This window comes from Bradysia coprophila, assembly GCF_014529535.1.
Source record: "Bradysia coprophila strain Holo2 chromosome IV unlocalized genomic scaffold, BU_Bcop_v1 contig_144, whole genome shotgun sequence".
NCBI classification, from domain to species: domain Eukaryota; kingdom Metazoa; phylum Arthropoda; class Insecta; order Diptera; family Sciaridae; genus Bradysia; species Bradysia coprophila.
The window spans coordinates 1,587,489-1,604,397 of record NW_023503373.1 but is presented as its reverse complement, the minus strand read 5'-3'; the positions used below and the strand labels follow the sequence as shown (position 1 = coordinate 1,604,397).

Genomic DNA, 16,909 nt, shown 5'->3' with positions numbered 1-16,909 from the left:
TCAGCATAAGCATTGTTTTATTTATTCTCTGCTATCAGATACAGTCAAAAAATAGTGCTGGTTCTTTTTCTTCTGTTGGTTCTTAAAAAACGTTTGTTTAAATAATTGCAAAGACAAATCTAAGATTATCTTTGATTCACACCGATATAATAGGCCCCAAAATGTGAGAGGGCCAGGTCCCTCGATCGAGAATTTTGTCAATTTTGTCTCTTTTCATTTCTCCTGTTGAAAGTGTAGAAAACTATCTGATACTATGTAACTGCTGGGATCAGTTGCAAATAGAGTTTTTTTTGTCTCCTACAACGCTCTGAGAGGGAATTTTCTCTAATTGTAATCGATCTGGCCGCGTAAACTTCATACGTGTTAATGTTTGGAGCACTACTTACTGAATTTATCGAGAACTATTTCAGTAATTTCTTCCAGATCGTTTACAAACTTGACAAAAAGCTAACTGGCTGATACTAAATACATAACAATACAAAGAGATGAATTCGATTTAATTTCATCACCAAAACAGAAACTGGAGCTTCCACAAGTATCTTTTCCTCTTCAAAAATTTCGAACAAAATTACCTAAAATCTGAGGTACCGGTTGCTAGATTACTACGTTTATATGGTGAAAAAAGGAATCTCGCGCCGCGCGAAATTCCTACTCTAGAGTGGTAATTTCGCGCCCATACATTTTTTTGATCTGCAGTACTTTTGAACATGTGTTGTTGGAAGTCAGCGCGAACTATAAAATTCGGCGCGAATTATGGAATTCGGATGGTTTTAGGCAAATTAAAAAATTGGAAATGGGTGCGAACTCGATTTAGAGCAGTTTTGGAAAAACTGAAAGTTGGAAATGGATGCGAACTCGATTTAGAGCAGTTTTGGAAAAACTGAAAGTTGGAAATGGGTGCGAACTCGATTTAGAGCAGTTTTGGAAAAACTGAAAGTTGGAAATGGGTGCAAACTCGATTTGGAGCAGTTTTGGAAAAACTGAAAGTGGGAAATTGGTGCGAACTCGATTTAGAGCAGTTTTGGAAAAACTGAAAGTTGTAAATGAGTGCGAACTCGATTTAGAGCATTTTCAAAGGAACTGAAAGTTGGAAATAAATTGCCTCAGTCTTTGTGAACATTTCGTAAAAGGAAAATTGCCTCAGTCTTTGTTAACATTTCGTAAAAGGAAAATTCAATCAGTATTTGTTAACATTTCCATTAAAAATGCTCTAAACCGAGTTCGCACCCATTTCCAACTTTCAGTTTTTCCAAAAATGCTCTAAATCAAGTTCGCACCCATTTCCAACTTTCAGTTTTTCCAAAAATGCTCTAAATCAAGTTCGCACCCATTTCCAACTTTCAGTCTTTCGAAAACTGCTCTAAATCGAGTTCGCACCCATTTCCAACTTTCGGTTTTCCAAAAACGCTTTAAATCGGGTTCGCACCCATTTCCAACTTTCACTTCCTTTGAAAATGCTCTAAATCGAGTTCGCACCCATTCCCAACTTTTAAAATCAAATTCGCCCCAAATTCCATAATTCGCGCAGACTTCCAACCACACATTGGCAAAAAAACTGGAGATTCAAAAAATGTATGGGTGCGAAATTACCACTCTAGAGTAGGAATTTCGCACGGCGCGAGATTCCCCGACACCGTGGTACCAACATTAAACACAAAATGTTTACTGGTAAGAGGGCAATCTTATTTAAGACAAACTAATGTTGGGACCACATTTCGTCGTACAAATTTCCTCTCTAGGTATAATTACTCTAAGCTTCAAAATCTCGTCGGTGAGAACAAAAGCTCTTACAAAGTAGAAGATATGCAAACATGTTAAACATTCTCGAGTTTTCGAATTTACCGACAATTCAGTGAGAAGATCAGGGCACAAACAAGGCACAAAATGAATATCGCCGACAAGTTGACGCTTTCGTGACAAACTCTCCATTTCGATTGACTTACACCTGCTCATATACGGCGGAAGGCGATACCTTGACCGTTGACCAATTCACCCAATTTTTGTTAATGCAACTTTTCTGCTTGGACGTCGAACAGAGTGTATTGAAGATTCGCGAAAACGTTCAATAAAAGCCAATGTCTGTCACTTAAAAATTATTTTTATTACTATCTGTACACATTCCATATTCAACCGATAATATTTTCGTAATTCGGTGGATTGATGGGTGGATGAAGAATGCCGTTTCTTGGTTTGAATAAGTCCCATTGTTCTCCCAAAAACATTCCCAACACAGTAAGCAAAATAAAAATGGTTCGTGATGTCATCATTTTGTACTTGTTGTCACAGAAATACTTTAGCGTTAGACAGACAATGCGAACGACAATTTTACTTTGTGTATTGTCAATGTGATCCTTTGATGACTGCGAAGTGACTGATGTTGCTATATGCATCGTTCGAGTTAAAAAGACTTTTTTCATACTTTTTGAGCGTAGGAATTTCAATTTTGTTCAGAGCAGGAAATTCCATTTTTCGTAGTGTTATTTACTTTCGACCGAGTTCAGTAGAAACCTTTTTTTTGTGTGAAAGTAGGCATAGATGAAACAAAAGTCCTTGGAATCAGAATCATATTTGATATAAAAACATTTTTGACAGACATTTTTTCCCGGTCCAAAACACAGACCTTCGGTAAAAGCATTCTGATGATGATTTTGTAAGATATGCTCAACTTGTTGAAAGTTCTTGGAGAGCTATTATGGTATTATGTTCAAAGTTGTAAGGAAATCGAAACAGCAAAAGATGTATAATACTGAAATTGAAGCAGAATTCCAAGAATTCCAATATTGCGACATTATTATCACTGTAAGACTGCTCTGCTACATATCTGACAAATACCAAAATGAAAGGTTATAACCTCGGTGAATCGGAATTCCCGATGAACCGGTAAAATATGTGGTAGTGTCATAGATTTGCAACGCGGGCATAAGATTATTGATGCACGTTGGTTTTTTTGTGCATATGCAGAAATGTCATGGGTGTTATCAGTCTTTATCAAAAGAAATTCTTCACTCGCACGTTAGTACCATAATTCAGTGTAAAAACCCACTGTGAGATAAATAAAAGCGGAATTTCTTTGCAATTGCTATAAAAATGATAACAGCGCACAGCTCCAGCAGATAGTATAAAAACAGGTTGCTTCGCTACCAGTGTCATCAGTTTAATTCGAATCTTCGAGTCAAGAAAAACCACTCAACAATAAATCAAAGTAAGAATTTTTAGACGACACCCAAGTTGATCCTCTTCTAATCAATAATCCACTTCCAGATGCAAATCTTCAAATTTGTCCTACTTCTAGCAGCTGCTCTTTTCGCTGTTTTTGCTGGTGTTCAAGCGGAACCAATTCGTGACATCAATGGTAACGTGGGTTTACAGACAATTCAAATTCAAATCCTCCACCAAAGAAGTGCGCTTGCACTACTTGCTGTTAAGTAGATGAGTGAAAAGATAATTGTTCCATCATTCAATAAATTCATTCTCAATTGAACAATTTCGAAATAAAAATTAATTTTCAATGTAAAGAGAAAGTTGAGTCTTCTTGTCTTGCTTATTTGTCATTGATTTAAGCGTAAATACTCCAGTGAACTCCAGATTCCCAACTTTCCAATTCCAAGTTATAAATAGTCCCAATACGTTTTTCTTCGTCTTTGGATCCAATCGATGTTATAGTGTGCCTTGAAAATGGACAATCGCGAAAAAAATTTTTTGCTCCGAAATTTTTAATTATTTTAACTAACTCTGTGGGAAGAATGGATGACTGATGTACCAATGGTGAATGAAAGACCCGCATGAATGGTACTGGACTGAATTCAGATGAATCCGGAACGCGGAGCAGCGCAATTTTCTCTGAAGAAAGCTCTGACCCCGGTTGATGACGATACGGTTTGTAAATGAAGGCGATTCTCGGTACGTACGGTGTAGTTTGGTCTGTGCTCTGTCAGGCATTTCTTAAAAGGAACATTCCCTTGTTTTGGCGTGCCATTGTCAGCAACTATGTGAAAATTCTGGCGAAGCTATCTTTTATCGCTCAAGGACCTGACAAAAGGAGTCTATATTCCGTGGGTTGTCCCAACGTTTTTTTCTTTTCGTTTTCGATGTTCGTGTCTATGCCTATAGAAGCAACATTGCCTATATAACTCCTCTTTAAGTTTCCTGAGCGCATATGACATCATTTCGTCGTAATTTTTCGATAATGTTGACGAACGATGCTTTTCTTCATGTCATCCGGAAGGCTTGAAAAGGTCTTGAAAAGGCTAGAGAAGATTTTGTGAATGTAGTCTTACGGGTGAATGGGAGTGTACCGGCCTAGGAAAATGACGCGAGTGCAGCGGGCGAAATGGAGTTCACTAGTAAACGTTCAGACGTTTGAAGTCTGTTCCTTTGGAGTGACGCGGAAAAAGGCAGAGGAAAAAGTATGTGTTGACGAAGGCTACGCTATTTCAGCTTTTCCGAAGTGTGTTTACGGTTTTCTAGTTTTTCAATGAATTCTCGATTGTAGACCCGTTTTTCCGTTGTCTTCCGATTGTCTAGAGAATTACTCGGGCACGAATGATTCGTTTGATGTCGAGTAGAAAGACTGGTGTTTGTAGATCAACGTTATAATTCAAACTGATTTTTTTATTTTTTTTGTACGGACGACAATGCAGTGGTTTACATCAGTTAAGGACGTTGTTGGCTGTAAGGATTATGCGTGAAACACAACTGTTCTGAACAGATTACTGATCATTTTACCATTTTTAATTTACTGGTAATTTCCTGATTTCTGGTTATTTCCCGATTTCTAGTTATTTGCCGATTGCTAGTCATTTCCCTGTTTCTGGTCGTTTCCCGATTTTTGGTCATTACAAGATTTCTTGTCGTTTTCTCATTTTTAGTGATTTCGCGAATTCAGTCTGCTTCCGTGTTTCTAGTCATTTCCGAATTTTCCCGGTTTCTAGTAATTTCCCGATCTCCATCCATTTCCCGATTACTGGTCCTTTCCCGATTTCTGGACATCACCCGATTTCCTCCTTCCTTCCTTTTGAGGTAGTAAGTTGTTGTTGTGAACGTTGGAAAGTTTTCTGTTTCGTGTAAATAGCCTCAATGCGAGCAGCGCGCACTCTACGGATAGTAGCGGCAGAGTCGAAATTTTGCTTGATTTTTGCAAGTGGTTCCAGGTGGTTCCGGGTGGTACCTGTGGTCCAATCGAAAAGTGATGTATGGAAGGTGCCCCTTATTTTTGATAATGTACAAGTCGTCCATACATCATTTTGTCCAAAAACTTCAAATTTAGCCGATATAATTTTGGGTCATTTTGACTCTGCCGCTGTTGTCCGTGGAGTGTGTGTTGTTCGTATTGAGGGTATTTAGTTTCGTGGAGTTACTTTAAAGTTTTAAAGAAGTTAACTGGATCCCGAGTACTAGCTTACGATTCGACGGTGGTTTGAATGGTTAAATGTAATGAAAATGTTCATGTTTTTTAGTATTTAACGTAAAGTGGTCGTGGGTTCATCTCCCTCGTTGTCGACAGTCTGGTCCACGAACAGTTTAGTGAGCCCGCGACGCTCTTAGGCACGAATGGCGTAAGGTGCACTCTTTCCATCGAAAACAAGAATCAGGCCAGAATGACCAGTGAAAGTCGACACATGGCTGGAAGTCGATGAACTAAAGTTTACAATTGTGTTATGCTTGAGACGAACCTATGACAATTAAATGTCACAATTCATAGCTTACAAATGATGATGAGTGAAGTAAAAATGAAATAAGAATGACGCGATAATGGTAAGGCAAGATCAAAAGATAATTTGTAAAGTGTGAGCAGGAATGAGGTAATTTGATATGAATGTTGTTACTATGAATGAACCTGTAGCTAGTCCGATCACTTTGTCGAGCGACGGTGATTGTTGTTAGATTAAGTTACAACATACCTCGAGTAGCGATCCAGCGCTGTTCACGGTAAACGTGACTTGTTTGACATACAATGCACGCTTACTATGAACCGGAGAGTAAAAAGGGGGATCCAAGTGGATAACTCCCACTGTCAGTGGTTCAACGTTCAAACTCTACTGGTTATGTGCACAGGCACCAGCTCTTGATATGTCACGGTCACGGTCACGGTCACGGTCTTTGGATCCAATCGATCCAATCATCCAATCGATTGCGTGAGAAATTCTTTGTGAGGTTACAAGTTTGTTACCAACCGTGTGCAGAAGTCATTCGCAGAATCTGTGAAATTCAAATGTTAGCGGGAAGTAGGTACCATGCACATGAAGCAGAATAAACATACCAGTCTAAAGCGAAGAATTAGTGAATTAACACAAAAATGAAAGTTTTCTACAAAACGTTAGTGTAGCATTTTTCCGTTTCATTTTTGTATTAATTCTTTGCTTCTCACTAGTGTATCTACATGTAAGGTCCTAATTTAATCAAGCTTCACTTTGAACTTAAAGTTCTCCAAGAGTTTGGAACTATATTAAGAAACCACATTATTTTAAAGATTCATCTTTTGTTTACTCAATTAACATACATTTTGTTAATAATTGGCGATTTCGTCTAACAAAGATTATTAAAAATTAGAGCTGATTGTTGATTTTTTATTCATACAAATTTACACGGTTAACTCAACATTCATTTTTGTGTAGGTCAACTCTCCATTATTTACCTTGTGTTTCCACTGCCTGTGTTGTGTTGTTAATTTTTGTAATTCCTACCGATATTATTTGCATCCCCCCACCTTTATCATCATCAGACACTGACATCAATTAAATACAAGAACAACAACAAATCAAGGAAAGAATTTTCTAACGAAGTTCAGTCGATTATTGCTAATCAATAACCCGTTCTACAAATTACCGAGAGGTCTCTTGCATTTTTATTTGAATAGAGCGCCTTTTTTCGAATTTTACGGGCTTCTTACCGATTTCCCCGAAGGGCCTTTTGGTAGCCAGTCAGGAAGTACTTGTCGCAGCTGCTGTGTTCGCTGTTTGGGGAGTTCCTCAAGCGGTACCAATTCGCTACATTTATAATCACATTGATGTGTGTGTACGGTATAGATACTTCAGTTTCCAGGATCGATACAGTTGGTCCATGCTTGGCAGAGAAATGCTAAGAAATCTTAATTAACACTTGGGCGCAATGGCACAATATTTTCTCAATTCTCTCCCATGAAAGTTATAGCTGTCAGTTTGCACATTCCTCTTTTATTTGGCTCATGCCGGTGCTGTTAGCATTTTCTTGGTGCTCAGAGATGTTTGTTCTGCGAGGGTCCTCAACAAACGGGTGGTAACATATATTTGTAACCATCACAAAAAGTTAGTATTCGTTAAATCCAGGCTAAATTCGTATTCAATAAGTTTTTATATTAACAAACTCATAGTTAGCCTCCCTGAAGACTGTTTCGCCTATGACTTACTTGGGCTCCTACCTGTTCCTCAATAGGATCTATAAAGTCTTAGGTAGTTGTAAATGAAGATGTCAGAGATGTGGACAATATCTTAAGTAACATGTCTCAGTTGCAATTAAATTTCAGTTTTTTTTTCTCGAAGAAATACATTTTTATTCGCAATTATTAACATAAAAGTCAATGGGTAGAAAAACTAAACTTATACTAAGATGTCAGTAGATCATTGTCGCTGTTCACCCGGATGTGTATGTCATCTCATATGAACTCGAAGATGAATGGGAACTTGAATGTGATTGAGAACTTGAAAATGATCTTCTGATGGTAAATGAACCGTTTGAATCACCATCGATGTGGATTGAATGATCATGAACGTCACCAAAGACGTTTCCATTTGTATCTCTAATAGGAAGTGCTCTTATAGCGCCAGTTAGGAGTCCAATCACAGAGATTATCAAAAGAACAAATTTTGCAATTTCCATCTGAAATCATGATAAATCGATCTGTTAATGGTTGAATGAACACACAGAACTGATAAGACATTCTTACTTTTTTCAAGTGTTTCAAGTGGGCCGCTTCGTCCGAGGTCTAAAATTATCTGAAAACGTTTGCTGGGAGTCACATGCATTTATATAACGCTTCCATTATATGGTGGGTATTACCGAGAAACGTTACCAACATTTCGTGCTAGGAAATGGGTATGAACCATTTAAAGATGTTGCGGGGTCAGATGATTATTATTGCGTGAGGGTTTTTTTATGTGCAGAAATGTCATGGAGGTCATCAATATTTATTAAAAGGAATTGTTCATTAATACAGTAGATTAATGAAAAATGGAATTTCCTTCTTGACGAGAAATACAAACCAACTTTGACAGTCTTCAATTCGAGTATGAGTATATGCAACGCACTTTAAGCAAAAGTGATCATAATGGTCTGGTCAGCTGCAAAAGTACTCTATTTTACATGAAAATGTGTTACAGTTGTGTGACACACTGTCAAGATTTAGTACCATATTTAGAGTACCAATCATGCTTGAAGTGCGTTGGTATATGGTATAAGAATGTGTTGCTCCACAGCCACTGACATCAGTAAAAACAAGAACAACAACAAATCAAAGTAAGAATTTTCTAATGACATTCAGTCGATCATTGCTAATCAATAACCCGTTCTACAAATTCCCGAGAGGTCTCTTGCATTTTTATTTGAATAATGCGTCTTTTTCGAATTTTCCCGATTTCCCTGAAGGGCCTTTTGGTAGAATTGCGTCAACGGCTGCGAAGTGTTCTTTCAGAACTTTGGTTGAAACTGCTTAAATTTCATAACTTTTCAAAAATGAAAAAAAATCAAGAATTTAGATAATTCACGGCAATCTCTGCAGATACATAACAAGTGTGCCTAAGAAAGCATTGAACCGTTGCATACAAAGTGTTTCTCAGTATATGAAAGTTTTACTTTTCGTCACTGAGTCGAGAGTTCGCAACGGATCTGTATTATTAGTGTTATCGACTCTACCCGCATTATGTCGATCGAACTTAAGGTTCTGAATGAACGGGTTGAAACACCTCTTAGTTGATCATGAAGGCAACTCATACTGTTCGCCTATCTAAAGACTTTTTCCAGTGACTTACATAGAGTGGATGAGCCAATCATCAACCAGGCTATCATAGCTCTACAAGCGTTATGGTATAACAATTCCAGATACTTTTTTATGAATGGAAGAAACATTCTTATTCTCACAATCAATTTACAAAAGTAAAATTTCAATAGTCGTAGTCATTGTAGTTCCTTGAATGATCATAGACGTTGCCATAAACGTTTCCATTCACATCTCTCGAATCGCTATTGATGTTGATTGAATGATCATGAATGTCACCAAAAACATCTCCATTCACATCTTTTGGATCAGTATTGATGTTGATGGAATGATCATGAAAGTCACCATAAATATTTTCATCTGTATCAATAGGTGGTGGTCCAATGCGCTTTCCATTGATGTTAATGGAAAAATCATAAGTGTCGCCCCATGAGCCGGAATTATCGTCGAAATCATATTCAGATGGATGTGCTTTGCTGGTGCCGCACAGTGTGCCGATAAGGACTCCGATCACAGAGATTAACAAAAGAATGAGCTTTGCAATTTCCATCTGAAATTATTATGAATGGTTAAATGAACACACAGAACTGATAAGAAATTCTTACTGTCTTCAACAAGAAGCTACGTTGGAGGTAAAAATTAACTGAAAACATCCAGTGTCGATCACATGCATTTATACGACGCGATGTTCTTCTTTACATAAGACAACGAACAGCTTTCTTATCAATTTTCATTATAAGATGCACGCAGAGCAAACTTTTAAGAGCCTTTGCTTTTACAGTTTTTACACGACAGAGTAAAGTTAACCAGGAAGGAGCGCTGATTTGACTAGGGACCCGAATAATCTAGTAGCCCAATAATTTTTGCGAACAAAATTTTTCAATTTATGTCAGTGTTCATTTGAGTTCATTTTTATCCAGTGTATTAGGTCCCTTATTTGACGTTTCGAAAATGAACCGCTCCTGCCTGGTTTATTTTACTCTGAGCATTCAAAAGTATCGACATATTATACATTTCTTATTTCTCCAACTTCTCTCATTTCTCAATATACTCGTTGTATATGGAGAAGTGAGAGAAGTAAGCAAAATAAGAAATTTATAATGTGTCGATACTTTTGAATGTTAAAAACTGTAGGGATAGAAAGTCTAACCGTGATTAGAAGACTGTGTCACAGAGGTCTTCAAAGACTCGCTATTCGAAGGTGGAGACTATGTAAGTAACATCAGAAGTCAAACTTAGGTTCACTATCTTAAAAAAATCGTTTTTACTGGAAAAAATCGTTGGACCAAAACCATAATGAATTGGAGACCACCAATGACACGACCAATGGGCAGACCACCAGAAAGATGGACGAGCCCGATCAAGCGAATGGTGGGGACAACCTGGCATGGGTCCTTCAGAAAGGAAGACAAAAGGGTAGGCAGTGGACTGATTAAGAAGAAGGAGAGAAGAAGAGACGATGGAAGGACGATGAAGTGGTGAAAATGGAAGTGGATCGAAAGTTCCATCAAACTATATGTAGTCAGAAATATCGGTGCGAGTATTTTAAAATTTCCCTCTGTGTGTGACCTCTTATCTAAAGGGAATTTGAAACACAAAGAAGAAAAAATCTGCGCGACGATAGAAGCATAATGATGTGTTATGTCACAGCTCGAAATTCGATCAAAATAAAAAATAAGTTAGCGGGAAATCCAGTAATAGTACATTGAATGACAAGGGGTGAAAGTAAAAAAATTCAACCGTGTGCGAGAGTTGGAGCCCGCGCCGAAGGCAAGGGCTCTAATCGCACAGGTTGAATTTTTTTACTTTTGCCCCGAGTCGTTCATACTATTTTTTTTTGATACCAACATTGAAAATTGATACGTATCGCAAACATCGCAACAAAATGTTGAAATAAAAAGGCATTTAACCAGAAAATGCTGCCGCCCCCTGGTATATGAATAATTTAATAATTTAGCCATCACAACAATAACACACACAAAAATTAAGATATAACTTACAAATCATTCAGTAACAAAAAGTATCAACTTTGTATGCTAATTTCAATAAGAACACTGGCGCACAGTGTTTTACAATTTTGATCAAAGTATTCTGCATAATATGAGCGGATTTTGTTGACAACTCGACTCATTTCTCTCATTTTCTGTGACGTCAGTCACTTTCGCTGTTCGTTCAGTTGCGTTCGCTCTTCGTTAAGTACTTTCTCCCCGTGGGGTGCATTTTTTTACTTTCGCCCCTCATATGCGGGGCGAAAGTATCATTTTTCAATGTTGGTATCAAAAAAAAGTATCAACTTTGTATGCTAATTTCAATAAGAACACTGGCGCACAGTGTTTTACAATTTTGATCAAAGTATTCTGCATAATATGAGCGGATTTTGTTGACAACTCGACTCATTTCTCTCATTTTCTGTGACGTCAGTCACTTTCGCTGTTCGTTCAGTTGCGTTCGCTCTTCGTTAAGTACTTTCTCCCCGTGGGGTGCATTTTTTTACTTTCGCCCCTCATATGCGGGGCGAAAGTATCATTTTTCAATGTTGGTATCAAAAAAAAAATTTGTCTGATAATCAAAAGTTAACCGTATAGTCATAGTATATTATGTGAATATACTCTCAAGTCCCAACTTCGAATTTAAAGTGTTTGTAACCGAAAAGAAGGAAAGTGCTCACATGTTGCAAAAATTAGGCGTAGGCGTTGACATTTTTGGTAGTTGTCAGTTTAGTATTTTGAAAATTCAGTATCGTGAACGTAAAATTTTGTTGTTGTTTAATACTCGGGACAATTTATCATTAATTTACCGTAAAAGTACAGACGCGCAGACGTGCAGACGCGTTTTTTCGAGTGTGGCTTAAGAGCAGACAAAAGGTCACAGCTTTCAAGTGATTTTTTATGAATTGTGTCAAAACTGAGTTAATTCGAAAAGATTTTTTTCACGAAGACCTTTCGCGTATTTATTAATTCATTGGAAAAGATAACTCTTCTTGTGGTACACTTCCAGTCTCTGAAAGTTTCCAACTTCATCCCCAAGGTAATTGTTCCAATATTTTATTTTATTTTAAATTCAACAGATTTGTGAAGTAAAAAAATTCGAATTTAAACGCGGTAATTTGCCCACCAATTCTCACACCATCAAAGATTTCGTTTTTCATGTCGGGGACACAATTTTTACGTAATTTTGTTCGTAATTTCCAGTCTATAGGGTAACTCCAGGGTTAGTTGCGTTACAAATTTCGCCATTTCTGAGGCATAAAGTGAGCTGTGTTGGCTATGTTTTGCGGTAAAAAATCAGTCTATAAATTTTCTAATACTCAGACCCAGTGCTTTCATGCCAACAAGAGTTGGAAGTTTTAGCCTGCGAAGTGTGATTTGTGTGATCGAAGAAGTCGTCGGTTAGTTGCGTTACACGTTTGTGACTTTTCGAAATATTTTCACCAAATGTAAACTGATTTCTGTAAACTTTTTTACTATGCTGGTGCTTGTAATAAGGCTGTTACATGTATAGGCAATAACCTTTACATCACTCGCATAGTAAAACGTCGTACTACACACGGAAAATAAAGTTATATCTCGTATCACGATGAGTAAAAGTACCTCGGGCTACCGCCCTCGGATACTTTTTCTCATCTGGATACGAGATATCACTTTACTTCCCTTGCATAGTAATGTACTATTTATTGCCTATCCACCCGGAATATTGTTGTACACGTACATTTCCCACCCGCGGAAAGCGGTCGTTACATGTGGGAACTTTTTCATTACATCACAAGTGAAGGAATATTCATATGAAAATTCATTACATATCAGGATATTTTCATTACATACCAGCAGAATTTCATTACTTATCAGCAAAAATGTATCACATGAAATATTCTTTAGCACTGAGAAACAATACTCGCGATGTTATTTTAGTTTTAATATGACAAACTTTGTCACTTGAATTAATTGCACACCAATCTAAGCAAATTCATTAAAAACTTTCGAAAAAAAAAAATAAAAACACAAAAATAAGTGACGGCCATTTTGTCTATAGCCATAATTTCAATTTATTCAGTTTCGACGAACACCTATGGCCAAACAATTTTAATTTTTTCATTTTTATTCACTTTACTTCACAGCAAAATTTATTGTAACACCACCAAAATCGACAAATATTACGCAAAATATGAATCTAGCACTTCACAAAAACAAAACAGTCGAAGTAGTTTGTCAACATGTCATCAAAATAGTAGTGTTGCCAGTGATGCTTTCGGGATTAATGTTATGAAGAAGTGTGAGCCGATTTCATGAGCAGACTAGATTCGTTTATAAACATTTCAATGCAACACAATAGATTTGTTTTGTTGGTTTTGTGCTATCGGTATTTTTTATGTTTATTATTAGTCTGGCAGTGAATGAAATAGCGCGACATAAATGTTGTGAAATTATACATTAATTTAGAATAATCTTTTGATATTCAAGAATCTGCTAGTTGTCTTCTGGAACACTTTTGGTTTTGAACTGTCAGGTCCTTGGGTGGGAAAATGTACTCGTAACAACAATATTCCGGGTGGATAGGCAATAAAACAGCATACATTGGATGCTGCTTGGTAGTTCATTACACTCGGAATCAATTTTGTGAACTCACGTTCGGCAAGTATCACAAAATTGATCCCTCGTGTAATGAACTACCTCCGCTGCATCCAATGTAATCTACTATTCCTGAAAAGCTATCGTCAAAACGCGCGCGCAGTTTAGGCCCAATATGAGGTTGGTAGCCCAAAATTTGTGGGAGACGTGTCTATAAAAGTGATATTCTTCGGTGGTCATTAATAGCCAGATTTTTTTTTTGTGAAATTGGCGGTTGTTGCCCCACAGAAAATGTAGCTTTGGCTCAAAACCGTTTAAAAAAATGGTTACAAAATTTTTCGAAATAACCTCGACGAGTCAAAATTCGAGAATGACACTTATCACCATTGGGAAGCTGATTTCACCTACTTCACTCACCCAACTAACCTGATCGAGCCAAAGTTATTTTTCTAGTGAAGTAATATGCTGTAGCTTTCGAATGACACTGATCTTCAGTTTTTATATGAAAAAATGTAATTTTGACAACGTTTGGATCGAGGTGATTCACCTTACTTCGAAGCAGAATGAGCCAAAAATCTTCTTAAAATTTAATATCGTGCCATTTTGTGCAATTGTGGAATTATAGCGTTCGGATCGACAGGGAAACACGTTTACAGAAATCATTTGAGATTTATTGAGAATATCTTGGAAAGTCGAATACAAACAAAAACTTTTTGGTCATATCTCCCCGAGACGTTATGCGTTTGGTGTCAAACTATAGTATACGCGTCTTGTCAAATAGCTTTCAGCAAAAAAAAAAATTAGTGAAATCGGTTCAGATTTCGTGAAATAAACAAAAATTTTCAACAGCTTTCAAGTAAAAAAAAAGTTTACTGAAATCGGTTTTCATTAATGAAATGTTTGGTGAAAATATTTCGAAAAGTCTCAAATTAGCTGGAGTTACTCAATAATTGTAGTCTTGTTGTCTTGTAGTAGAATATTCAAATTATCACAAGAAGATTGCATCTAATTTTTATTATTATGTGATTTAATTGTTACTTGATGTTGCATGTAACAATCTGATATTAGACATAAATTTACTTTTCGAGAAAATTGCTAATTTTCATTACGTTTTACCGCATCTTCTAGGTCGAAATACGCATTACAAATAACCAAATGATTGTTTAAATAGTTATGTCGTTGTTTTTCTATAATTGTACATACATAGTGAATCCGGTTCTAGTAGTGCAGTATTTTTAAGAATTGTTTACGTCACGTGATGATATTTCCATGTATAGCCCCAATAGAACTTCTTACGACTTACCTCAACTTACTTCTTTTGCGATTAGAAAGTTAAATTCGGAATAGAACATATTGCTGAGTGTTTCATTAACATTTCCGCAATTTTCTCCGATTTTGTTCAAGACACATAGAGCTTAGTGACATATTATTTGGCTGAAACATTCCTCATATCTATTTTTTACAAGCCGTGATGGCTAATTTTTGTGTAAATGTACAAAAATGAGCCATAATGGCTTTATGTTTAAAAATATATTATTTAACCAAACATATGTCACTAAGTTCTGTAGGTTTTTTAAATTCTTGAAATTGTGAAGTTATCCATATAGAGAGACTATGATTCTTGTTCCAGGCTCGATACCACAATGAAAAGAACTGAATGATTCAAGTACGAATAATTTATGCTATTTTATTTGGTATAAAAACGATACTTTCTGTCTTACATTTGTAATTAATAAAATAATTTGAGATTTTTCTATTCGATTTTCATTTTTACAGAAAATTGGATAAGTACTGCAAATCCGTATAACTTAAACTGTCTGTCCTATTTTTTTTTTTTTTAACATGAATTCATCAGTTAACCGAAAACAATAAAGAAAAACGTGAATGGAAAAAAAATAATAAAAAAAAATTCAGAAACAAAAAAATTTTCAGAAACAAAAAAATTTAAATTAAAAACGAAAAATACACCAATTGAATCTATCACAGAATTTAAATATTTTTCAAAATTTTCCTTAACTCCTAATTAAAGCATGATCATATAATTCACTGGAAAAATAACGAAAAATTTAATTTTTTTAAAACTTTTTAAAGTGGAAGACAAAACAAATAACTTTTTCGTTGAACAATCGCTATTAACTATTCACTGTTTGGTTTATCAATCACTATTATCAACACAAGAATTGCATTCACCATGGTCGCCAAACTGGCATATCATCAACATCAATTGGCGGCGACATTGGCGGTGTATTTGCGTTGATACGATTCATTTCGTCGTCGTAGTATCGCATTTGTTGTGGTTCGCCAGCAAAATATTGAACTTTGTGTTGTTGTGGGGCTGATGCACTAATTGGTCTTTCCGGTCTATGCCAAAGTCCATTCTGTGGTGGATATGGTGGCGGTGTAGACTTATTGATCGAATGCGGTAATTGTTTTGAAGGTTGATGCGATGACAATGGTTGCACTGGCATCATCGGTGGTTGGGCTAGTTGTGGATGGACGTCGAGTCGCTTGATGCATCCGTTTAAATGTTTTATGACATGAACACTGGTATGTCGGTCTGTATTGTCTAAGAAGGTTGTCACTTCGGTTGCGCAATGTCTGAAGCCGGCTTTGAATCGATCAGCAAATGATTGTTCGTTGCGAGTTGAAATCTGATTTTGGCGTCTCAAATTGTGTAGATGGCGAACAGTCAACTCGAGGATGTCAGCCTTTTCAAGTTTCGACACATTTTCTCCTTCCTGTAACACAAAATTAAATAACTTTATTAGCCAATTGTCTCCAAACCAAAGTTTTCATTCTTTTCTCAATGCAAATGGAATAAAAAACCGGAAAATTTTTAAACAAACTTACCGTTTGCAAAGCACCCGTCATAAGTTCCTTCAGTTCATCCAAACAACGATTAATCCGGGCTCGTCTTTTTCGTTCCAACATAGGTTTCATCACCTTTCTATATTGATATGTTCTGGACACTGGTTCCCCGCTCGCATCAGTTAAAACAAAACCATGATTCGGTGCCATTTTCATTGGAAAACTTTTTTCATAAAAACAAATCCCGTGAATAAAAATAAAAGAACAACAACAATCCAACGAGATATCAAAACACAAGAAAAATTCCTTAACACTGCTGTTTACAACTGTAACGCTATTTCACAAGTGAGTACAGAACAGGGCGCATGCTCTTATTTATAAGTTTACGAGTAATTTCCTTCCCGGTGAGTAGAAAATTCCCCCACCTATGTTCACTATTGGTTTACGTTCATGTAAATATTCTCTCTTTGGAATTGTAGCTCCTCCCAGTAATAAAACATTACTCAATGAATCGGTCGCGTGTGTGATTATAGCACTATTGATGGTATAATATAAGATATGTTAAAGA

The 16,909-nt window shown here is 36.5% G+C and overlaps 1 protein-coding gene across 1 annotated transcript; it reads right to left on the bottom strand.

Annotated features, from left to right (window-relative positions):
• Positions 1-15,194: 15,194 nt before the first annotated feature.
• LOC119071301 (enhancer of split mgamma protein-like) lies at positions 15,195-16,706 on the bottom strand. The gene is made up of 2 exons (XM_037176179.1): positions 16,384-16,706; positions 15,195-16,271 (listed from the first exon to the last, which is right to left on the bottom strand). Exons 1-2 carry the CDS (start codon positions 16,555-16,557, stop codon positions 15,720-15,722), a joined length of 726 nt encoding a protein of 241 aa, XP_037032074.1. The 5' UTR covers positions 16,558-16,706; the 3' UTR covers positions 15,195-15,719.
• Positions 16,707-16,909: the final 203 nt, after the last annotated feature.